General features: G+C 47.8%; 2 protein-coding genes across 2 annotated transcripts; both read left to right on the forward strand.

The window, feature by feature from the left end:
• Positions 1 to 875: 875 nt before the first annotated feature.
• On the forward strand, positions 876 to 4778 carry LOC311220364 (leukotriene B4 receptor 1-like; the record flags this gene model as incomplete). Its single annotated transcript, XM_084303870.1, has 3 exons — positions 876 to 1089; positions 2631 to 2663; positions 3658 to 4778. 3 exons carry the CDS (start codon positions 876 to 878, stop codon positions 4776 to 4778), a joined length of 1368 nt encoding a protein of 455 aa, XP_084159996.1.
• A 4623-nt stretch (positions 4779 to 9401) lies between these two features.
• On the forward strand, positions 9402 to 17699 carry LOC311220365 (butyrophilin subfamily 1 member A1-like). The gene is made up of 10 exons (XM_084303871.1): positions 9402 to 9441; positions 10180 to 10287; positions 11166 to 11513; positions 12518 to 12799; positions 13377 to 13484; positions 14459 to 14479; positions 15203 to 15223; positions 15597 to 15617; positions 16020 to 16052; positions 16717 to 17699. The coding sequence occupies exons 2-10, from the start codon at positions 10197 to 10199 to the stop codon at positions 17352 to 17354; spliced, it is 1563 nt and encodes a 520-aa protein (XP_084159997.1). The 5' UTR covers positions 9402 to 9441; positions 10180 to 10196; the 3' UTR covers positions 17355 to 17699.
• The last annotated feature ends 7701 nt before the right edge of the window (positions 17700 to 25400 follow it).

Genomic DNA, 25400 nt, shown 5'->3' on the forward strand with positions numbered 1-25400 from the left:
AGCACTACAGAAAGAAAGGAAGAAAGCATGTCTGCATGGATTACGGGAAAAACTTCAGCTGGAGCTCATTGCCTAGAAGATAACAGCAACCCCCCAGAGGGGAGAGCGCCTTGATTTCAGGAAGAGGTACATCCAGAGCTAGGAGATCCTCACCCATGACAGACTGCATGCTGGGGAGAAGGGCTACAAACGCCCCAAGTGCAGGAAGAGCTTCAGCCACAGCATGAACTCCTTAAATATCAGCGAATCCACGTGGGAGAAAGACCCTACAAGTGTCTTGCCTGCAGGAAGAGATTTTTTCAGACCTTGCACACTGGGAGAGACCTTGAGAATGGAGGAGTCCCCAGAGGCTTCTCATGACAAAGGGAGAGCTTCCAAAGGAGAAGGCATCCATGGCACCACCCAGATAAGGGTCTTACACCCATGGGCTTTGGATGCTCTTTCCTTGCTGACAAAAGAAAATCTCTCACCATGCTTAGTTTTCTCTTTCCACTCTTGCAGCAACCAGCTTTTAAAACCCATTTCCTGAGGAAACTGCAAAAACATTGTGTGTGTGTGTGTGTGTGTGCATGAGTTCCTCTCTCAGTAATTTCTGAGAAGGCCTGTGGAAGAGACTACCCTCATAAAACTGACCATTTCGTCCCTTGTCTGGAAAATGCCTTTTCTTGGGGGTGTGAAAGGGGAAAGGGAAGGGGAAGAATAAAATACCTGATTTGTCCCAGAGCTTGTGTTTTCATTGGGGCCTGCTTTCTTAAAATGAAAAACGGAAGGACAGGAAAGGTGCAAGGGGGCTTTGTTTCTGGTGTCAGTTCCAGCCCAGTGCTTGCTTCGGGGGGGGAGGCATGTTCAGCACACAACCCCACCACCCTTCCTAAATGTGCTGCTACACCTGTTTAGGAAACCTATGTGCCTATGAAGACAACAAGCTGAGGGAGTTGGTGGTGTTCAGCCTGGAAAAGAGAAGGGTCCAGGGAGACCTCGTTGCAGCCCTCCAGTACCAAAAGTGGGCCTACAAGAAAGCAGGAGAGAGACACTTTATTAGGGAGTGTATTGATGAGACAAGGAGGAACGACTTCAAACTCAAAGAGGGTAGGCTCAGATTAGATATTGGGAAAAAAATCTTTCCTGTGTGGGTGGTGAGGCACTGACACGCGTTGCCCAGAGAAGTTGTGGATGCCCCATCCCTGGAGGTGTTCAAGGCCAGGTTGCATGGGGCTCTGAGTAATCTGACCTAGTGGAAATTGTCCCTTCGCATAGCAGGAGGCTTGGAATTCGATACTCTTTACGGCAACCCAAGCTGTTGTATGAGTATGATGCCTCTCCAGTGAAGCTGGTTGTGACTGTGTTGGTTTTCTCACGTTGCTCCCCCCTCACAGCATCGATTTCCTGGTAATATGTACTGCAAAATGCTGCTGACATAATAAGTAGTCACCAGTGCTACCAGCCTCACTCCTCATTCCTTTGAGGAATCTGCCATCACCCATGAGCAGGGGTTGCTCTCGCCATGTGGGGTGGAAAGGCAGAAGGTACAGAGGAGAAGAGACCAGACCCATCTTTGCAAAGTGGTGCTGCTAAGCTGACTGGTAATATAGACCAGTTCTATAAAGGGCCTGCATGTTCTCACCTTGCTGGCCCACAGTGAAGGCATCACCCAAGAAGGGCTACTGCTGAAGACATTAGTGTGTTATCCACTATAACATATATATTTTTGATATAATGATATAATAACAATTTCCTCGTAACATATAATCTAATTCTCTCCTCCTACAGTTTTAAACCATTCTCCCTTGTTCTGTCACTATCCGCCCCTGTAAAAACTCATTCCATCTTTTTTTTTTTTTTTTTTTAAGCCCATTTTAAGTACTGAAAGTACCTTAAAAAGTACATAAAATCTATCACCATGTTTGGTTCACCCTTCTTGTTGCAAGCAGCTTTCTTCATCCATTTCCTAAGGAAACTGTAGGAAAATTTTGTGTGCACATGCATGTGTTCCTTTCTCAGTAATTTCTGAGCCCACTGATCAATCTGATGCAAGGGTCAGAGCAGTAGTGCGGCTCTTGGAGGCTTACTGAAAATTCCCTTCAAGCAGAAAAGAAAACCCTATGTACAAACTTTACCTGAGCTAACAGCCAGTCGATTCACCTTTTGATTAGCCATTGGAGAAGGCATGTGGAAGAGACCAACCTTTGATCAAAGCTTGATTTGCTCTGCTGGAGGGAACCCGGGTGGGACCAGGGGCGGCACCTGAGCACGGGGGTCACCGTGGTGTGTGGCATCCCTCATCTCCTCTCACCCCTACCCCCTCTCCCAGCAGAATCGCAGCTGTTCCAGGAGGTGGCTGGGGTGGCTGTGCTGGTAGACTTGCCCACCTCTGTGCTAGGCACCTGGAGCCTTCCCTCCATGCCTCTCTCCCTGCCTCCATTCTTTCACCCTTTATCTGTCCCTTCATCCATCACACCCTCCCTCTGTCCAGCCCTTCACATGCCTGTCCCAACATTTGAGTCCTAGCCTGAAATTCGGGAACCACCAAGATGATTGTGTGATGGGGTACAATCCCAAGCCAGACAAAGACCCATTGGCAGTGGTGACCCTCTGTTATCCAGCACACTGAAGGACTTTTTACCCCCCAGGTTCTTGTCATACCATTGTCCAGCCCCAGAGAGGTAAGACTAGAGATGTCTGACAACAGCACCCTTCATTTTTCCCATTAAATTCCCATCATGCTGTTGACTGACCAAGGGCTATCAAGATTAGAAGTAGGCAATGCCAGCCATTTTTGCTCTGCTGCTTTTAGAAGGAAAGGATGAGAAGGTGGATTAACCATGCCTGCAGCCATGCAACCTTGCATACACACAACCCTACAGCCATGGAACAAGCAGACAGCCTCTCCCGGAGGGCCTTTGGAAGGGTCTTTCTACCTGTTGGCAATGCTGCTGGTGGTGTCATCCCCTCCTGCTCCTGTCCAGGCAGGGGAAAACTAAGGCCCAGTGTCACTCTTCTTCACGTGCCCCTTTCCTGTCTGTGGTTTCCCTGCCTTCTTCCTCTTGCGTGAGTGTTTCCTGACTGGGGCTGAGTGGAGGGGAAGTAGCACCCAACCGTTGTGGCCACTGCTGGCTACAGGGGCACCGAGGACGTACCACCCCCGCCAGGGACTGGGGAGGGACATGTGAGGCGCTGAGGTACTGGGGGGGTGGGAGGTCTGGGGGGCCACTGAGCACTCTTGAGATGACTGGGAGGTATGGGTGGACAACTAAAGTTCTTGAGGATCACATGGAATATCCGTGAGGTGGGGGTACTCGCAGGTTTGGAATGTGACTGGGAGGTTTATGGGAACTGGAAGGGTGGGGTGGAAAACTGGGACGTCTAAGGGGTCAACTGGGATGTTTGGGGGAATAACTTTGGTGGTGTGGCTGGCCACTGGGAGGTCTGGGAGTCAGCTTGGAGGTCTGTGTGATGCCAAGATATAGGGGAGGAGATGAGAGTAGAAAGGAAAGAAGAAGAGGAGGTCTCAGAGGGTGGGGAGAAGGAAAGAGGGACAGATGAGGAAGGGAGGGGCTCTAGGGAATGGCAGTATTGGAGGAGGGGAATGGAGAGATGGGGAGATGCAGGGATGGCTGAGTTTGCTCTGGGTGACACCGGTTAACTCCATCCCCACAGCTCCCACTGCGATGTCCACACCCTCCTCCAATGGGACAGCCACCCCCATCCCCAGCGCAGCAGTGGGACTGACCCTGCTGTCCGCAGCGATGGTCATAGGGCTGCCAGGGAATGCCCTTGTGTTGTGGAGCTGCGCAGCCACCCGTCGCCGTGGCATCCCCATGCTGCTGGTGTTCCACCTGGCTCTGGCCGATGTGGCCACCCTCCTAACCGGCCCTGTCTACATCCGCTTCCTGAGCACCGGTCGCTGGGACCTGGGCCTGGCTGCTTGCCGTGGCTGCAACTACATCTGTGCTGCCGCCATGTATGCCAGCGTCTTCCTCATCGCCCTGCTTGGCCTGCACCGCTGCCTGGTGGTGTCCCGGCCATCGGCGGCAGTAGTGGCGGGTGACCGCGCTGCCCAACTGGCCCACGGGGCCGCGGCGGTCACCTGGCTGGTGGCATTGATACTGGCTACTCCTTCTATCGCCTTCCGGCATGTGGAGGATGGGCACTGCAAGCGGAAACACAGCTCCACTGCTTGGCTGGTGACTCACAACCTGCTGGAGACAGGGCTGGGCTGGGCCCTGCCACTGACTGCTGTGGCTGCTGGCTATGGGCTGCTGCTGCAGCGGCTGCGGCGCACACGACTGGCACGGCGGGGCCGCACGCTGGGGCTTGTGGCCGCTGTGGTGGTCGCCTTCGCTGTCACCTGGGGACCCTACCACATCGCCAGCCTGCTGGAGGTGGTGGCAAAGCTGCAGAAGGGCAATGGGCCCCTGAACAGGGTCGCCAGGGCCATCCGCCCACCAGCCACTGCCCTGGCCTTCCTCAGCAGTGCCTTAAATCCCCTGCTCTACGCCTGTGCTGGCCGGGGGCTGTGCCACACTGCTGGGACTTCTCTCCTGCCCCGGCTTCTGGAGGGCTCCACGGTTTTCCACAGCTCCCGTAAGACCACGGCCAGGGCCACCCACAGGGCAAGGAGCACACAGAAAGACAAGGAAAAGGGGTGCCAGGATGTGACAGTGGAGGACACAGGGACAGGGGATGGGGGAGCAGCAGTGGAAATCATGGGGATGGGGGATGTGGGGACAGTAGTGGAGGACACAGAAACAGGGGACAGTGGGATAGGAAGGGCATGATGGTGGAGAAGGCTGTGGAGAGGAGATGGATTTTGTGGTGGCCCTAACACAAACCCCTCCCTCTGTTCATGCCTCTCTCCTTCTCTCCTTCCAACCATTCCTCCCTCCCTCCTTCCATGTCTTCATCACTCCCCCCACCCCATGGTCCTGGTGAGGCCTGAGCAGGACTGTAACCAATACAAGAGGGATGAACAAGAAAGAAAACAATTTGGTATGTTCAAGGGGGCCTCTGGGATGATGCAAAATTTGCCAATGCATGCCATGCGTCTGTGTCCGTCCATCCATCCATTCATCTGTGCCAGCATCCAGGAAGGGACCCAGGCATCCAGGGCAGGGGAACCTGGGTAGGTGTAGACGAGTGACATGGGTGGAGATACAGTGTGTGTGTGTGTGGGGGGGGGGGGGGGCACTGTGTGTGTGCTTGTGGGGAGTGCTGGCAGGGGTCAAATACCCCAAAATGGGCTCTTGTGGGGGGTCACAGGGAGATCTTGGGATAGCTGGGGAGGTCTTAGGTTGTGCTTGGTTGTGCTGGGAGGAACAACCCCAGGCACCAGGACATGCTGGGGGCCACCCAGCTGGAAAGGAGCTCTGCAAAGGCCCTGGGGGTCCTGGTGGAAACCAAGTGAAAGAGGAGCCAGCAATGCTGGGGCAAAATGCTGGGACTGGAACACAGAATCCCAGAATCATTCAGGTTGAAAAAGACCTCTAAGATCATCTAGTCATACCTTTAAATCTTTAACCTCCTCATCTCTCCTGTGAAGAGAGGATGAGAGCTGGAAGAGGAAGGGTCCCCCTGGCAAAGGCTTCTGCCACAGAGCTCCCTGAAATAATTGGAGGCCCAGGCTCTCTCCTCAAGCTGCTCTCTGGTGCATCCTCACTTTCCTCCTGACCTGCCAGGCATGGGGGTGTCAGGGATACCGCCACAATGGACAGTGGGAATGGCATGCCTGGTACAGGGGGCCCCAGGTAGATGGACGCTGGGAATGAGGAACATGAGAAAAGTGCGAGAAGAACTGTAGAGAGATGTGGGGCACTGGACAGTTGGGTTCTACCTGGAGCAGGGGAGTTGCAGGACGCCCTACCCTTGCAGATGTGCAGTAAAAGAGACTTCAAAGATGATGGGGAGAGGACATCACCAGGGCAGCTGACCTAAACCGACCACAAGGGTATTCCATGCCATATAATGTCACACTCAGCAATAAAAAGTGGGAAAGGGGAAGGGGAGGGGGGTGCTCTTGTTGTGGAAGTGTCTGTTCTCCTGAACAACCGCTACGCATATTGAGGCCCGGCTTCCCAGGACATGGCCGAATGTCACTCACTGATAGGAAGTAGAGAGTAATTACTTTTCTTTCTCTGTGCTTCTGTGCTGCCTTTGCTTTTTTTTTTTTTTTTCCCTCCCCCCCCCCCCTTTTGTTTCCCTCTCCCTTTTCCCTTTAATTAAATCATCCGTATCTCAAACTTTGAGCTCTTTGTGTCCTATTTTCTCCCCCTTCCTCTTTGAGGAACGGGAGTGAGAGAGCGGCCGTGGTGGAACTCAGCTGCCCACCTAAGTAAAACCACCACACACTAACACAGATGTATTTTGTAAATCAACCACAAGGACAGGATTGAAACAGGAAGTATGTTGTATACTGACCACAAGAACAGGATGACCCTAAAGGTAACCAGCAAGAACTGACCTGGACTGCTGAAGTCTGTAAATGACAGGAAGGGTCAAAAGTTTAGCAGTGAGAAAGACTTCTGGCCTTTATCAAAAGACCACCAGAGTATGCTGGATGACCACCCGAGGACTCTAGGGTGCATGCAAATAGGGGCAGGAACCTGTGTTAATGATTCTTTGGATAAGTAATGAACATACAAGAGATTTACATGTGTGTGGGGTGAGGTGAGGTGGGGGGGAAGTGAAATGAATATGTATATATCTCATCAATATAAGCACCCTGGTAGTAACCCTTGGTGTGCAAGTTAGGAGGAGTGATCCCCCTTGCACCCAGTGCTGAAATAAACATACCTGCTTTATAACTCTCCTCGAGCTGTAAAATTTGTTTCTGTGTGTCACAGGAAAAGCAAAGGGAAACAAAGCAAAGCCGAGCCAAGAAAACCAAGGAAAGCAGGGCCAGGAAAGGCAAAGCAGAGCCAGGAAAAGCAAAACAAAGCAGGGCCAGGGAAGACAAAGCAGAGCAAGGCAAAGCAAAGGAAAGTAGCACAAGGAAAAGCAAAGCAAAGGATGTCCTACAGAGTCTCCTCTTGCACCTTCGAGGCAAAATAAAGACACTTCCAGGAATCTAATGGCCTCTGGAGGCCTTGCAGGGCTCTCTAGTGCACTCTCGCGCACACTGGAGGGCGCCTGTAGTCCTCCCCTGCACTTTAGATCATCTGTAGGTCTACCAGTGCCCCCCAGTGCCCTCTAGCTTCCCCGGAAAGCCTCCCAGTGACCCCCAGTTCATTCTAGGATGCCCTAGAGTCCTCCGAGGACACTCTAGGATATCATATGAGCCTCCTCTTCCACCCTCGAGGCAAAATAAGGACTCTTCCTGGAATCTAGTGGATTCTAGCGGCCTCACAGTAGGCCAAAAGTAGTGGCTGCACTTGTGGCACGTGAAGGTCTTCTCCCCAGTGTAGATCCTCTGGTGGGGGACGAGGAACGATCTCATGCTGAAGGTTTTCCCACAGTCTGCACACCCATAGGAGGCTCTGTGTGCCATGCCTCCTGGCCTTCTGGCCTCACTGCTGCTGTAGGTTCTCCCCACTGTGGGATCCCCTCGGCAGCCTTTTGGGCTTTCACCTGTCCTCAGTGACCAGTGGCCATGGGGCTCCGGCCTCACTTCTCCACGTGGTTCCTTGGAGCTTTCCTGTGGTTGACACTGTAGTGTTGGGTTTGCCTTCTGGGCTGAGTTCCCCTTGGATCATCCCGAATGTATCTCAGCTCCGTTCGGTGTCTCTGTTTTTTCCCCCTTCTCATCCTCCGGGCTGTCGTCAGCTGTAGGAACAAAGACAGAGATGCAAGAACCCCATCCCACAAAGTTTAGCTGCAGATCCCTGAAATATGGCATTAGAAATTAGAGAGCGATTAAGAATGAATATGTAGGCAACACTCATTGCTTAATATGTGCTACATGTGCCTGTGCTGCGCTTAGGCCTCCAGATAACAGGAACTCCTGGGACCCCAAGAACCAGATCAAACCAACCTTATGGTTAGGACTCCTGCTCCCAAATCCAGACTGCCCTTCAGCCCCAGGTGGTGCCACTGCAGCAAGGAGCAGTGACAACGATGGGCAGTGCCTTGGGGTTGAGGCTCCATCATCCCCGTCCCCCCCCACTATCCATCTGCCCGAGGGGCTTCTGGCCAGTGCCTCCTCTTCCTCCCCATCTGGGAGAGAAGACCTTATGGGAGAAAGCATGCGTGCTGCTGGGCTCCCACCTTCAGCTTCAGGGGATGTGTGGGCTGCAGGGAGCTGGGTCTGTGCTCTGGGGGTCCTGGGGTGCTCAGTGGGGGCTCTCTGCTGCCCACCTCCCAGGCAGCTCCTCCTCCTCCTCCATCCCCCTTTTCTCCTCTTCTTCCTCCTCTTCTCCTCCTCCCCCACCACCACTCCCTCCCACTCCTCCTCTTTCTCTTCCTTCCTCCTCCTCCTCCACTACCCCCCCTCCCCCCACAGCAGATTGACCGCATCCCACCCGGGGCCAAGATAAAAATAGCTCCATAAGGAAAGGAGAAGCGGAAGAAAGAAATTAAAGAAACTAGGAAAAAAAAAAAAAAAGGCAGAAGAAAACTGTTGCGAAGGCCACTCACCGCTTCCCATGGGTAGATGTGTGCCTGGGCAGCTCTCAAGCAAACTTTGCCCCTCTAAAACTCCTCCTCTCTGTTTCAAAGCTGAGAATGATATTTCTGTGGTTAGCTCAAGCCTGCTTGCATCCCCTTGTTTAAATGAGAATCAAAGGAGACCTTGACACAGTGCAAACAGCCTATCCAAGCATTATCAGCACTGATTTACCCCAGCACAGCACCATGGGGCTGCTGGAAGATAATTAACTCCAACCCAGCTGGATCCCAGTGCACCACCCCTGATACCCCCCATGAGCAGCATCCCCAAAAGAACAGGAGGGTGTTTTTGGGGACAGCAGGAGTGTGAGGTTTTGGAGTGTGCAGGAGACCCAAGTTGGCTGCATCCCTAATATTTGTAGCTCCTGGGTTGTGCACATACACATGGGTGCACCCAGGCACTCATAGAAGCACATGTGCATATGCATCCCAGCATTATTCTCTGCAAAAGTGTCACCTAGGTGTTAATGCATCACTTTTGGCTGTGCATTTTTACTGCACCAGTGGCAGGCACGAAGATGTGTGCAAAGCACTTGCTGCAGTGCATGAGGTTTCCGGCACCTTGGGAGGGTGTCTCTGAGGCTCCCATGCAAGCCATGGGTTTCCGGCTCTCGGGTTCAGCTCCACCCTTTGTGCTCAGAAAGTAGGAAGCAGAGGGTAATTTTGGTGAGCTGGGGAAGCTGGCAGGAACTTGCCTATGTCCTCACTGCCTCGGGGGTTTTCTGACCCATCCCACCCCCCCTTCTTAGCCCCCAGCAAGCTGAAAGCGGGGCAGGGCTGCGGTACAAAGCTGCGATGCTTCCTCCACCCCGGGGAGCAGCGGTCTGGATGGGTTCAGGAGAGGTATGGCAGGGTCCTGGGGTTTGGATTACCCCCTGCTTCTTATGTAGGATTGGGGGGAGGGGGGAGGTCAAGAAGCTATGGGGGGCTTGGGGATCCCTAGCAATACAGGACCCCAGCTGGGCCTGAATCTGGGATGAGTTATTTTCAAGCTGCAGCCAATTAGGTCCCCACCTGTGGCATCCATCATGGGTCACCCTCCTTCTGGGTGCCCCCCCCCCCAAAAAAAAAATGTGACCCCTATTTTGCAGCTTTACCTGGTGTCACCACATCCTGGAGACATACAGGAGCAAGAAGAAGGCTTTTTCTCTCTGTATCCCCCACCCTCTTAAAGAGTATTTCAATTTCAGGTTTTCCCCCTTGTTCTAAGGAGCATCACAGACTGGAGAAAATGTCTTTTTTTCCCCCAAAAAAAACTCCCTTCCAAGGGAGGCTGAGCCCTTGCAGAGATGTGAGAGCAGTGCCCAGTCTGCAGGACCAGGAACATCGTGGACACCAAATTTTTTTATTTTTTTTTTCCCTTGGAAAGTTGGGAATGGTGCCCATACAGGAGGAGCTACCTGACCTTCAGTCTTTTTTTTTTTTTTTTTTTTTTAACTATTGCCTCATTCTGCAGGTTCTCGCAATCAAGTTTCCCCTAGGAAAACCTTTTCATATTGATGTTCTTTGCACCATGCTCATCTTTATACTCATTTCACTGATTTATATATATATATTTTTTTGCTGTTCGTCTCTTCCCAGTGAAGGTGGATGTGAAGATGTTGGTTTCCTCCTGCCTCCTTTGCAGCAGCTTTGTCCTGGCTTGTGCCACAATTTTCTTTGGTTTTCATGTTCACAAGCTGGATTGTGGTAAGGATCTCCTTCTGCCTCTTTTATGGAATCTGTCATTTGCTATATATTTTTATATCTATAATTGGCTTGATAATACTACAGAAAAGTGATATACACTGAGAAGTTGCCCGTGGGAACAGTTTGTTAGGTAGACATTAAGAAACCAACAGTGCTTCTAGCCCTGCTCTGTAACTCAGGGCTTTTGACCCCAACCAAATATGACTTAAACCTTCCATCGAGGTCATTTAGGAGGAGACAGTGAGAATCATAAGAGGTTGGAACAGACTTTCAGGATCATCAAGTCATCAGCATGACCCCCTGTGTCCCACCACTAAACGACGTCTCCTAGTGCCATATCCACGTATCTCCTAAATAGCCCCAGTGACGGGGAAGAAGAAGCTGTGCACCTTATTGAAAGCCCATTTTAAAAGCTAGGTGGGATAAATAGCAAATCTGCTGGGGTACAACTCTGGGGAGCATCACTTCAGATGTGTTTAGGGGAATCCACCATCATCAGTGGGGGATGCCCTCCATATGGGGCAGGAGGGTGGAGGGTGTGGAGAAGTGAGCATCCCCAAAGAGCAGACACTAAGCTCTGTCTTTATTATTCCTGTGCCCCCAAACCTGTCCTTTCTCCCTCTTTTATGTTCTCTCCAATGTTTGTGGAGCTTTCAGCTGGATGCTTCATCTCACATCAGCATGTGCTGGTGTTTTCATTTCAGCAGGCTTAATTCCATCTTTTTAGGCTGCTTTCCAGCCCCACTTTTGATGGCAGGTGTATGCTGGGTGCCCCAATCCTTGCACCCATCGTGTTGCTGCCTTATGCTTGATTGCTGATTGCTCCTGGATGTGCCAACACCACCCCAAACAGAAGCCTTTAAACTTGTTGTTTGCAGCCCAGTTCCAAGTCCTGGGGTCTGATCACCCCGTCACGGCCACCGTGGGAGGGGACGTCGTTTTGCCCTGTCACCTCTCCCCCAGGATGAACGCCGAGCACATGGAGGTGAGGTGGTTCCGCTCCCGGTTTTCCATCTATGTGCATCTCTACCAGAGTGGGCAGGACCACTTCTCCTCCCAGATGCCCGAGTACCAGGGGAGGACAGAGTTTTTGAAAGGGGGTGTCTCCAATGGAAACGTTTCCTTGCGGATCCTCAGGACCAGGCTGAGCGATGAGGGACAGTACCAGTGTCTCATTAAAGATGGGAATTTTTATGAAGAAGCCACTCTGGAGCTGAAAGTAGCAGGTAAGACCCCAGAGGCAGGATTGCCTATGCGAAAGGCTTCTGGATTCAACCATTTTCCCTATGAAGACTTAGAAATCCTTTCTATTTCCCCTGTATAATAGCCCAGCTCCTAATGAGCAGCTCCCCAACCTACATGGCCTAAAATCCCCAGACAAGGGACTTTTCCCAACACCAGACCCCTGAAACCTCACAAAACCAGCAGCACCATCCTCAAACGCAGCAGCTAACACTGGGCTGCCCCAGGCCAAGCATCTCACACCACAGCCCTCCAGCTGGTTTGCTTCAAAAGAGATCCTGTGGAAGAAGCAGGAGAGTTATTTGACAGCACAGCTGTAGCCAAAGATAAATTCTTGTGCAGATTGTCCTATGAGGGACATGGTCCACAAATTGACTCAAGGTGGGACATGACCTAAAACATCGCTCCCAGGGAAGGCTGGGATAAGCACCAAGCTGTTTCCAGCTCAAGAGAATTGCTATTGCAAGCAGAGAGGAGCCAAACACCTCTCTTCTGTGTCCCAGATAGAGATTTTTTTCTCCTGAACCCAACAGGTCTTGCATTTCTTAGTATGCAGAAGACTCGCAAAGAGGATGAGCATCTATCCGTCTGGGTGCAGATCCTGGGTACAGTCCATCTGCTGCATCCTTCTGCCATTGCTCTCTGTAGGATGGACTGAACCAGAAGGTTGGCCTGATTTCACGGCTCTTTTCTGACCACGAGGATGATGCTGGGGGTGAATAGGTCAGCCTTGAACCTTCCCTGAAACCAAAAGTTGAAAAGGTGTGGGTTCCTTTGTTTCCCCTGAGGAAGGAGGACAATAGGAGTAAAGAACATAATTGGATTCCACCCCAAGCTCAGAAACTACAATGGGTGTCTTTTATCAGTGCTGCCTTATTTTTGCAGCAGTCAAGAAAAGGGAAAAGCTTTCAGGGTTTTGAAAATCCCTTCTCTGGGATGGGCACTCCTTGTGTTTCTGTTGGTCTGGCTGATGCCTGCTTCATGCTAGTTTCAGGTTCCAGCCCACTTTTGTCCGTGGAGGATTACCAAGATGGGGGAATCAGAGTGGGATGTCGAGCAGCTGGCTGGTACCCAAAGCCTGAGATGCTGTGGAGAGATTTCCAGGGACAGCAGCTTCCTTCCTTTACTGAATCTACCTCCCAAGACAAGAACGGCTTCTTCCAGGTGGAAAAGACAATCATCATCCACAAAAACTCAAAGCAAAACCTGTCCTGTTCTGTCCAGAACACTCGACTTCCGCAGGAGAAGGACTCCTCAATTTACATATCAGGTGAGCTGCCGCCAGAATTAAAGCTTTAAAAACTCAAACCAGGTTTTTCTTCCCTTAATTTTACACACAGGGGACCAGTTTCTCCCCTATTCTGGTGCCTATAGGTGCAACACTCCATACACAAGAGTGTGATGGAGAAGGAAAGGACGAGATAGAGGAGGAACTGAACTGGGGTTTCTGAACCACAAAGGATCAAATCAGGGATTTTCTGAACTTTTTAAATAAAATGTCCATTTCAGCTAAGTTTTCTTCAGAGCCAGCTCTGAAGCAAAGATTTTTTATAAAAGTATGGCAGCCTCTGGTCTAAATATTTCAACAAAGATGATGGTGCACAAAGGAGAAGGAGAATGAGCACTTGCAAGATACCACTATTCCATGTATTCAGGACATTAAATACAAAAATGTTTTGGATCATTTTTTAAAGATTTTTTCCCATTTGTATTTGTTATGGTCTCACATTACACTAATTGTATGTAAGCACATAGCATGACCGTGTTTGTGTAGCTGCATTCACACCCACGCACATAAATGCATTCCATGTCTGCACTAACTCCACCTTGGCCATTTTCCCTTTCAGATGCTATTTTCCCAGAGGTCTCTCCCTGGATGGTAACTTTCTTTGCTATCCTGGCCGTCTGCTTGGCTTTGCTGATTTTCTTGCCATTGATATTTTATCGGCTACAAGGTAAGGCATTAGGAAACTGCAAGAAGGGGTTGTGGCTCCTAAGACCAAACTGAAATGCCCTATACCTTTGAGACACTACTTGCTAGACCCCTCTCCTGTGGAAATATTCTGAAAATGCCACCCTTCAGGTGGCACTATAAGCCCGCTGTAAGACTACCGGAGTCCCTTATGTAAACCATGGGGAGGCAATGTCACAATAAACCACACCAGTGCTGGCTGAGAAAAAAACAATACAAAACAAAACAAAACAAAACAAAACAAAACAGTCCTGATATTCAGTGCAGATCTGAACTGAAAATCTCCATCAACAGAATCATAGAATACCCTGAGTTGGATATTCTGTAATTTTGATATATTATTAAGATTATTAATAATCTTGATATGTTAACTTAATAATCAATAATCTTGATATATTATCTTGATATATTATCAAGATTATTGCATTATTATTATTGTGGAAGAAATCCTTTAATCTGTGCCACTTTCTTTGTTCTTTCTTACAGCCAAACACACCACAGAACTTGGTAAGAGAAACTGTCATTTCACATTTCAAAGGGGATGTTTTTTGTGTTTTTTTTTTTTCCACCAGAAGAGGGTTGGGCATTGCTTGGTCTTGTGTCTGTGTGCATCTCCTACATTCTGCTTTGATAACAGTGGTTGCAGGCTAATTTCACAACAAAAAGCCACGTGAAATAATTCTGAGGAATAGAGGAAATAAACTGGGCAGATTTCATTTAAATTCTGAAAGTACACTCACATAAAAATAATAGAAAAAGTCCTTTCATTTTTTATTTTTATTTTTTATTTTTTCTTCCTCTTGCAGATACCGAGATTTGTCAGATATTTTATTAATGTTAAGAAGTTTTACAATTCTCTGTACCCCAAGCAGATTTTTGTTGCCAACAGTCCCCCCATGGCTTATCTGTCAGAAAAGAAGGTTCCGCTCACATGTTTCTTTCTGCTTTTGCTTTCAGAGAAACGCAGTGCAGAAATCCGTAAGTACCATGGTTCTTCTGTCTTTGTGGGTAATCCTGCAGGGAGAATGAGCCTTACATCCGGATGCCTGTTTAATTGCATTATGAGAGTTGGGGAAAGGAAGTGGGGAGGAAGCAGTGCTTTTGCTGGTGTCTTGGGGAACAAACAAAGTGCGTGACTTCATCTGAACTGGCCAGTTTGGGTAAGTGACTTTAGGGAAGACGAGATCCCTTTTTGCTTGATATAATAAATCTCTGATTGAATGGGTTGTGGTTCCTGAAGTCCCTCTATAGCACGTCTATGGTAGTTAAATTATATCTTTGGTGAACTGTATGGTTTTCAAGAGGCCAGTTTCCTTCTTTTCAGATTAATAAAGTAAAGAGTTATACCTTGTTGCCAAAAAGCAATCCAAGAAAGCAATAAACACATGAACTTGCTTCTTTCCTGTGTTAAAGTAATAGCTAGCTTTAATGGCAACACTTCTAGCAGAAATGGCATGCAAGTGAGATAAAGAAACCCTTTCCTTCAAATTAAAGCAGGCCGTCCATCAAAATCCCACTTAGGACAGTCATATTAAGCTTTTTCCCCCAAACCTGCATAACTTTCCAACAGCTCAATTACCCATGTTTTGGGTAGGAAAAGAGCAAATTCCAGACCAGAGCCTGGATGCATTGCCAGAACCAAGTTAGTGCTTTCTAGCAATCCCATTTATTTATTTTTTTCCTGTCTTTTTTCTCCCCCAGGGGAACGTGATATGGAAATACGTAAGTGTTCTTTTGCTTCTTCCACCAACTAAAGCCCTAGGACAAGGGAGAAGAGCTTTCCCTAACTTTCTTCATCTAAGTTTAATTTCTCAGAGGCCGTCAAAGAGAAATGATGGTGGCACCAACCCCGCCAATTGCTTCCATCCCGGTGGGGTGCACAAAATCCTTTCTTCAAGTCAATTTTACATATAGCTATGTCTCATCTGCTTTTCCCTGGCTCTGTGTCTCTGCCTGGGCAGATATGGGAGGTCTAGCACTGTAAAAGCACCTCTGAACATACCCCTGGGTTTGGTGGATATGTAGGGATCCATGTGTAGGGTTTTGACCCAAATGCTTCTACTAACAACATGCTCATTTTGTTTTTCTGTTTTAGAGAAACATGCTGCAGAACTACGTAAGTTTAATCCTTGCTCTTCCCCCCCATCATAGCATCAGGCTATCTCAAACAGCATGTTTGTGGGTGGAGGGATTTACTCAATTTTAGTACCATGACCCCACCAACGCTGCTTACAAAACACTACCTGGGGGACTGAAAATGATGAATTGATGAATTCAAAAAAAAAAAAAAAAAAAGATGAATTATGAATTGGACCAGAAAGGAGAAAGCACTGTTCTCATTTTGATACATCCCCACACCGTGTAGGCTGCACCAGTTTTGCAAATGAAATCACATTCAAGTAAATGAACCTGAAGCATGCCTGGGGCTGTTGTGCAGCCCTGGGAGCCAGTGGTCCAAAGCCTCCAACATCCCTCTCCACCAAAGAGCCCACTTGTGATCATGTGTGTTTCGTTTCAGGGTGGAGAAATACTATTGTCCCAGTGGAAGAAGGTACCTTGGCTTCATGCTTTGCCTGTCCTTGAGTCTCTGCCTCCACACCATCGTTGGTCTGATGCTTTCTGTGTCCTTTCCCACCTCTTCTGTCCCACTAAATAAGTTCCCTTCCCTTCCCTTCCCTTCCCTTCCCTTCCCTTCCCTTCCCTTCCCTTCCCTTCCCTTCCCTTCCCTTCCCTTCCCTTCCCTTCCCTTCCCTTCCCTTCCCTTCCCTTCCCTTCCCTTCCCTTCCCTTCCCTTCCCTTCCCTTCCCTTCCCTTCCCTTCCCTTCCCTTCCCTTCCCTTCCCTTCCCTTCCCTTCCCTATAGGGTTGCAGAATGGGTAAACTCATTGCATCTCCAACCAGACCCACTGGGTCTTGGTTCCTCCCTGAGAGACAGACCCAATTATTTATTAAGGCTACCCCTAAATTAATTGTGTTTGGGTTTGTGGCCAACATTCACACTGCAAACTCAGCTCCTGAGAGGGGGCAGCCACATCCCACCCACCCACCAGAAGCAGCTCCCAAAGAGCACCCAGGAACCACGCTGGAGTTAAGACAGACCACCAAGCTTTGACCATTGAGCATGTGAGGTCTCAACGCATTTCTGCAAGGGGAAAGATCTTAGCTCGGAGCCACTCTGGATACATCCCAAAGGCTCATCTGACTCTCTCCCTGCAGTGCACGTCACTCTGGATGCGGACACGGCACACCCCCAACTCATCCTCTCCACGGATGGGAAGAAGGTGCGGCGAGGAGACGTGCGGCAACCCATGCCTGATAATCCTGAGAGATACGACACCTACCACTGTGTCCTGGGCCAGGAGAGATTTATCTCGGGGAGATGCTTCTGGGAGGTGGATGTGGGGACAGAGAAAGGGGGGGTCTGGGCAATGGGGGTGGCCAGGGAGTCCATGAAGAGGAAGGGGTGGATCAACCCCGCTCCGCAAGATGGTATCTTGGCCCTCTTCCACTGCAATGGCAAGTACTGGGCTCTGACATCTCCTGACCACACAGCTCTCACCCTCACCCAGGTGCCCCGGATGATTAGGGTTTACTTGGACTTTGAGGGACAGAAAGTAGCCTTTTTCAATGCTGACAACCAAGACCTGCTCTTTAGTTTCCCGCTGGCCCCGTTGAGCGGGGAGAAGATCCGTCCCTGGTTCCGCGTGGGACCAATTGCCCAACTCAGCCTGATGTCACCTCTTCCAGCCCCGCATGTCCCCGGCATGGAGGAACCTCTGCTCCCTTCATGCTTCCCCTTGAAGAGCCTCTCCACAGGGCAAAAGACCTCATGCACACCAGAGGGCAGGGTGTGACCAAGGTTGTGAAATCCCTGCTGTCGTCTATAAGTGCCCAAGACTCTTCCAGTTGTATCGTGCTACTGTGGTGGCCCAGGAGTCTTCCATCCATGATTGCACATCCCCATCCACCTCAGCAGAACTATCTCAGCTCCTGCTCTGCATAGTAACAGTAGCTAAGGGTTTTGCTGCTCCTAAGCTGGCGTCCCCAAGCCAGCTGCTTCCTCCCAGAAGTTCTCATTTGCAACCCTTGGCTATGCATGGATACTAAACCAACAAGGGTGCTGGCACCCACCTGATGTATGGAAGGAAAACCCCACCATGCCAATGGCAGGTTGTGAGGCTGAGAAGAAGGAGCTGTGCACTTCCACCTTCTTTTTCAAGTTGTCTCCATTCCTGCCAGTCCTGTGAAATGTGGCCTCTTGAGTGGGTGGTGGTGGTTATTGTGCATTTCCAGACAATTTCTGCACCATTCTGACACCTGCTGCTCCTCCAAGCGTTGCATTGAACTCACCTGTGTGTACGAGAGATGCTACTTAGATAAAGGTGTCCTCATGGCGTTTTTGGCTGGTGACACCTTTGTGGGTGATTTAGACGGGGAATTTTACTCTCCCTTTGTTGAAAAGGGAAAAATGAGAGGAAAGCATCCAGAAGGAGCTGCCGGTGGCTCACGCTGGGTTGCAAATGGAGAAGACAGAGGTCAAGCCATGATCCATCACTTTGAGTTTATACACTGCAGCTTCAGGTAATATGGTTAGTATAGTTAATGGCATTTTTTAACGTAAACAGTCATTCTCTTTGATCTGATTGTCTCCCATCCCTCTTTCCCCTTAAATTCCTCTGCCTCCTAACTCTTTTATTGGGAATGGGATGGGGCTATGGCTGGGTTATTGTTCTTGGCTCCCCAATCCTTCAGGAGCTGCTGCTCCATATTGCACCCTATTAACTCCCCCCCTCAAAAGCTTTGCAGTTAGTGCCAGCTTCACAGCCAAGCAAAAGCTGTGTGCAAAGGGGGCCTTCATTTGCAGGGAAAATCCTCAACCAAAACCCTGGGAGGTGTTTGCAGAACAAAGAAAGCCCAGTCTTGTAGTTAAGGGGGTAGCAAAAGCCTCAAAATAAGTGAGCAAAGAAGCCAAATGCTAGCTGAGCAACAGGTAGCATTAAAAGAGCCACTAGGGGAGGATCTTGCCTACTGTATTCTCTAAAGAAATGGAGGGGGGGGGGAACAAAAATTCAATTATAGGCAGGTTTGGGTGGGGAGAATCAATGGCATACAAGATTATGCACTTGCAGAGTCATGGGGCATCCCATCTCCTCAGATGCAAAGTGTCCCCTTGGCACTGGGACATGTCCAGAAAGCTTCCATAAATGGCTACAAACAGAGAAAACAATGAGGAAATAAAAGAGGAAGTTTTTTCTTTTTCTTTTCTTTTCTTTTCTTTTCTTTTCTTTTCTTTTCTTTTCTTTTCTTTTCTTTTCTTTTCTTTTCTTTTCTTTTCTTTTCTTTTCTTTTCTTTTCTTTTCTTTTCTTTTCTTTTCTTTTCTTTTCTTCAGCTGAATGGTTCTGTGTTTTGTCATCAAATCATGGGAAAACGGCTGATTTTCACTCCAGGCTCCATCTTCTGCACCAAAGGGTGCACCAAAGGGAAAGTACTGGTGTGGGGTTAGAAAAGGAGCTGGAGGCAGTGGGGAGAAGCCCAAATAAAGCTGTTTGGGCAGATGAACCTATATTTGAGGGAGTATAGATGAGGTTCCAGTGATGACATAGTTTTAACTCCTTGACACGAAGATAAGCACCTTGAAGAGTCTTGAGAAAGCTGGAAAAAAAACAAAATGTTCATGGCTGGCAAAAAACTTAATTTGGGAAGAAAATGGATTTTGGGGACTGCGGTTTGTGCTGGAGAAGGTGCTGCCTCTGGAACATTTTGGGGGAAGAAAGTTATTTTGGGAGGGGGTTGGGGGGTGGGTTGTGCATGCACATGAATTTGCAATGACGGCAAATGTCCTGGATGAGTTTGGGAGGAAAGGGTTAAGCCCCTGGGCAGCTGCCTGGATGGGCCATCGGGAAGTTAATGGGGCCGGGATGGCCGGGGCTGACACAATGGGCAGAAGCATCCCTCCGGGGGGCCCTACACAAAGCCCCAGCCCCCCCCAGCACCTACCCATGGCAGATCCCTGCAAGGCCAGGCCGGGAGGAGAAACCGTTCTGATCCCAATCTTTGGCTTTGCTCTTGAGATGCAGCCTTGTGCATGGTCCTTGGCATCCTTTTTTTTTTTGTTTTTCTTTTTTTTTTGACTTAGTACATCTTGCAAAGAGACACCCCCCCACCCCCAACAGCAACAACAACGATAATTATAATAATAAATCCCAGGGTTGTATTCAAACTTTACAGCAACCCCCAGGGTTTATTCCCAATATACAGTCTAGTTGCATTAACCCTATTCTGGAGGGACTGAGGATTTTAAAGAATGTGTCCTTTGGGTTCACATACAGGAAATGGATCCTAATGCTAATTTTAGGAGCATAAATGTGCCCTTCAGCCCCAGTCTCATGGGAAGGGGTTTTGCATGTAGTCTTCCCCCCACTAAGTGTGCATCTTAGATGCATTCTCCTGGGCAAGAGATGCCCCAAGGGACCATCAGTGGGTACCAGCCCCATATCCCACTCTGGAGCAGCCCCTACACATCACACCCCCTTGGAAAATCCTATTAAAACCACAAAGCACCTCTTTCGACTGAAGTTTCTGAATCCATCCAGTGTCCAAAACTGAGTCCAGGGTGGCTGGTTCATATTTTAGCTAAACAAAATTGATGACCATCCGATGACCATCCAATGGATTCTCCTTAAGCTGGTCTGGATATCCAAGAACTACATTCCCCGATGATGTTATATAGGCTTAGAGGTTATAGGGTTACACGGGCTCAGCAACTTAATATGATAAAATGCCCAGGTTTTACTATTTTAGCAAAGCAGAGGATGTCTTTGTGCTTTGAGGGGCCTTGGGGATGTTGTGATAAGGAGGCAGTGCGAGGCAGGTGGTCGAAAAATTGAGCCCTGCGTGCTACTGGGAAGGCAAACCAAAATTTATGACTTTTTCAGCACAGAAGGAGGTGATAAGGGAGAGTTGTGAGGAAGTCTGTGAAAGCTGTGGGGCCCGAGCAGGCACGGGGATAGAAAAAGGGGCCAAAGAAGTATTGAAAACTCTTAGCACAAGAAAGTGTGCAAGGTGTTTTGGGTTGCTCACGTCTGAAGCTGGCATTGCAGCCATTAAATGCGATGTCCCTCCAAGAGGAGTTCCTTTTTTTTTTTTTTTCCCTCCTTTTGGGCAGTGCAAGCTGAGTTTCTTTGGGCATGAGAAAGATTCCTCGAGACCAGAAACAGCGGAGGAACCACAGGAGGTGGGTGCAGACTGGGTCGCCAGCCAGGTGTTGAGACCACCACTATGGAGGTACTTTTGGGGTTCACCTCCAGGCCATGGACACTCATGATGGTGACCAGACCAGAGCTAAAGGCTTGTCAACATGGGAATCTCCTCCGTTCCCAAATGGGTGATGGGCTTAGAGTAGTGCAAGAATGGTGTATCCTTGGCTATGCAGGTGATTGTAGGTCCCATGAGAAGGTCGTGGTGGTTCTTGCAGAAGGAAGGGTGGTTTTGCCTTTTGGGAGATGCTTTCTGAGAGATTTGACCTCTTCCATTGCAACTGGGGAGCCTGTTTTTCCGTGCACCCAAACCAGGCCACTGGATGGAGCGAGGTCATCTTTTGGGGGGTAGAAGTCCTTGAAGCAGCTCAAATTCCTTTGTATGTTATCTGCAGAGCTGCAAAGAAATTTAGATAGGAGGGAAGAGGAAAAAAATAAATAAAACAACACTATTTCTTGGCCCACTTGAGCACATAAAGTAGCAGAAAACTGGGAAGAAAAAAAAAAAAAAAAAAGAGAGAGAGAGAGATCAAGCAGCATGCAGGCTGGAAGGCTGCTGTGCATTTTCCTAAAAAAAAAAAAAACATTTGTTTGCACATGGAGAATAGCAAATGTCCCTTCCAGCCATCCTGTGCTGCTTTGCAGGCTTTTATTCCCTGTGCTGGAATAGCAGGCACACACAAAAAAAGTGTTCCCCGGGACCAGAAATAGCCTGGGGAAGGCTTTCCAAGCTGAATAGCAGCATGGGGCTGCATTAGGTATGTATCAGATGAGCAATCTCTGGAAGAAAGGGTACTTGGCACCTGTGGGGTGCTCCGGGACAGCAGGGCTGATAAGGTGGATTTTTTTTTATTTTTTTCCCCAGGGGAGTTGAGAGACTTTCCAGTCAGGCGGTAGGCATGGGGAGCTGAAATTTCTTCCTAAATTTCTTCTTTCTTTCATATTCCCCGTGGGTTTTGGCATATTTATTGCTTTAGATGGATGCCTTGGCCAGCCCTGCTTCCCCATGGGTGAACATCTCAGCTCTTGCGTTCTCCGTGGAAATATGGGGAGATGATGATTAAGGGCAGAAGCACCCAATTAATATTTGCAGCCAGAAAAAGCTAAAAAACAGCTCAGAAGAGAAAAAAAATTGATACCCAAACCATAAGCCACCAGCTTATTTGGGGCAGCAGGCAGAAAGGGCTCTTTGGTGAATAAAGGAAGAGATTTTGAAAGGCAGGTGATGCTGCAAATTTGAAATTTAGCGTTTGGGTGGAAAAGTTAGTTTCTTGTGCAAAAAGTTTGTTGATGGTAAGAACACAAGAGTTCTTATGAAAAAGACAGTGTTGTTCATTAAATAACATTATATGATGTTGACATTAACATTAAATAACATTAAATAGCATTAACATCAAATAATACTAACAATAACATTTACTAACATTAACATAAATAACATTAATATTAAACTAACATTAACTATCATTAAATGACATTAACTTTAAATAACATGAACTAACATTAGTATTAAATAACATTGACATTAAATAACATTAAAATTTTCTGTGAATGCAATAATTTTACACATTTTGAAGTGGCTGAGATCTCGTAGACCTCTACTCAAGGACTATGTATCACACCTCGAGGGCATAAACTATATAAACATTCTTCAATGTTTTTTGGGGGCTTTGCTCTTATATAGGATTTACTGAGCACTGTAAAGTTAAAGGATTGAAATCTTAACGATATTTAATTGAGTGGGTGGGGGGTTGACCCTCTCTGGTCTGATAAATAATCACGGTAAAACCCACTAAGGAAGAAAAACCCTGGAGACACCAAAAAATTGGGAATTGGGCAACTCTGCGATAAAGGAACAATTTTCTCCTGATGGAAGTGATGGAAGCTCTTGGTCTCACTTGAAAATGGCCTTTATTTATTTTTTTTTTTTTTCAGATTGTGGTTGGCTGGCTTGGGTCTAGGAGGAAATTGAGCTGGCAGGGGTGGGGGTGGTAGTGCAGGGAGAAATGCAGAGCCCAGGCAGCTCCCATTCATCAGGGTGATAAAGAAATAACTGCACTCCTAAAGACAAACATTTGTCGGGGATTTTCTTTTCCTTTTTTCTTTTTCTTTTCCTTTTTTTTTTTTTTTTTTCTTCTGTAAAAGAAAGGGGTCAGTGCCTGTTGAAGGTGCTAATGAAATCAAGCAGGAAAAAAAAAAAGCTTCACTTTAAGTGCACAATGCAATTTAAAATCTCTCTCTCCACGTTTCAGGAAGGTTTCTCTACCTGGGAAATCTGAATCTGGACAATTCTTATTTGGAAAAAAAGGGCAGAACAGAAATGTGCTTCCCCCCCTCTCCCCCCTTCCTCCCCCGCCTTGCAAGTTAGTTTCTTTAGGAAAGGAAAATTTGGGAGTTTGAGGATGCTGTGGGCTCAAAGCGAGCCAGGGCCTTTGGGAGCAAAGTTCAGTGCTGGGTTGAATTTTCCACCCCAGGCCTGTTTTATTTCAGATCTCACATCGATTAGGGAAATTGCTATCTTTAATATTGGACAGTGAAAGGGGAAAAAGTTGCCTTAGAAACTCTTGTAGAAATTTAGAATTTTATAAAATTTTGTTGAGGTTAAGGGAATCATGGAAAGTTTGTGCTGTATTTTTTTTTCCTTTAATTTCTGTGTAGGGGTAGAGGTGTGGGAATTAAATCAGTACTGGGACACTGGGATGTGCTTTAAAGTAACTGCAATAAATCTCCCAGGGAAGTCAGCAGTGAGCGTTTGCAACTGCTGGCTGACACCCATTTTGGTGTTTTAACCAAATATTCCCCATTTTTCCTTATTTCCTCCTTGGGCAGGGCTGGTTCTGGGGGGGCTCAGGCAGAGCTTTTCTCACCTCCAAATTTCTCCCTCCCAGCTTCGCCAGGCAGAGTTGCAAAAAATAAAATAATAATAATAAAGACAAAGAAAACCAACCAAAAAAAAAAAAAAAAAACCACCACCAAAACTAACTTTATCCCCAAAATCGTGCTCAGGGCTGGCTCCAGCCCTTCCCCACCCCCGCATATGGAGAGGGGAAGGGGAGTGGGCTAACACTACCTTCCCCCCCCCCCCCCCCCCGACTCCTCCTCCAGGGGGGAGGCAGCGGCGGCGGAGGGCGCGCAGGTAGCACGGGGATGCTCAGGTAACGCGGGGGCGCACAGGTAACATGGAGCCCCTAAAATTAAAGCTTGGAGGAAGGGGGCGTGGGGGTGAGTCCTCCCATCCCCAAAATAACTCCCTCAAACCTCCGGGCTGGATTTAACCAAATATCTCTAAAAATACGGAAAAAAGAGTGTTTTGTTTTGTTTTGTTTTTGGGTGTGTGTGTGAGGCTTAATGTGCTATTATCACTAATAATTTAATTTTTGTAGGGTGCGCAGAGCCATGGCCCCCACACTGTACCTGCCACTGTTGCCCTGAAACCGGGTATCAGCGATGGAGTCTGCCCAGGTAAGGGAAGTAAGGGGCACATTGGGGGATACCAGCTCCAGGAGGGGTTGTTAAAGCCATTTTTATTGATTTTTTTTATAGTTACATATATATATATAGATATATATAGATATATATTTGGTGTTTGATTTTTTTTTTGTGCTTGTTTTTGTGCTTGATTTCATTTGTGCTTGTTTTTTTTTTAATTCTTTATATTTATAAATTTTATTTTAATTTTTCATTTGTGTTGGTTTTCTTTTGTTTGTTTTCACTTCTTTATGTTTATATATTTCACTTTTAATTTTCGTTTATGTTTGTTTCCACTTGTGTTTGTTTTCATTTATATTTATTGTCATTTTTTTATACATATATTATTTATAATTTTCATTTATGTTTCAATTTATCCTTCGTATTTGTACTTTTTCATTTGTGTTTTCATTTCTTTATGTTTATTCACCTTCATTTTCATTTACATCTATTTTCATTTATTTTTACACATAAGTTACATTCTTATTTTCACATTTCCATCTTCACTTTTAACTTGCCTTCACTTTACTTTTACCCTCATATATATTTTCTTTTCTATAACTTCATTTACTTTGGCTTTTCCCTCCAGGTACCCGAGGCATTCGAAGAGGTAATAGTGATTGACACGGATAAGCAATGGTCTCTCGCAACCCCCCTGCAGAGAAATCAAGCGCCTGTGCTCGAGCCAGGTAGGGAAACCCCTCTGCCCCCATTCCCAAAATTCCCTTGGAGCATCGCAGTCCCTCAGCCATGACAGGCAGCTCGGTGTTCAGGAGGACACACCAGTCTTTGAATCTTCCTAAGTTCATTTCCATGTAGCCCTTCCATTCCTGGTTTCATGCAGCAAGGCTCCTTTTGAAAGAAATGCAGCTTTTTCAACTCATTTTTTCTTGCTTTGTAATTTGTATGTCTTGGCGAGCACTTCTGTGGTGGGTTTCTGCTTTTGGGATGCTTGAGAGAATCCTTATCTCTTTGCTTTTCTACCCTTCCCATGCAAATTCCCAAGAGAAATGTCAGCAGGAGAAGAAGGGAGAATGATAGGTATGGACAGCAAGGGAGAAAAATGCAAAGGGACCTTACCTTGCCCAGGTGATGTCTGTGGAAAAGGGAAGGTGGAATCAACCCTAAATCCAATTGCATTTCCCCTGTACTTGTCCATATACCACTTGTGGAGC

This window comes from Netta rufina (genome assembly GCF_964035555.1).
Source record: "Netta rufina genome assembly, chromosome: 31".
Lineage (NCBI taxonomy): Eukaryota > Metazoa > Chordata > Aves > Anseriformes > Anatidae > Netta > Netta rufina.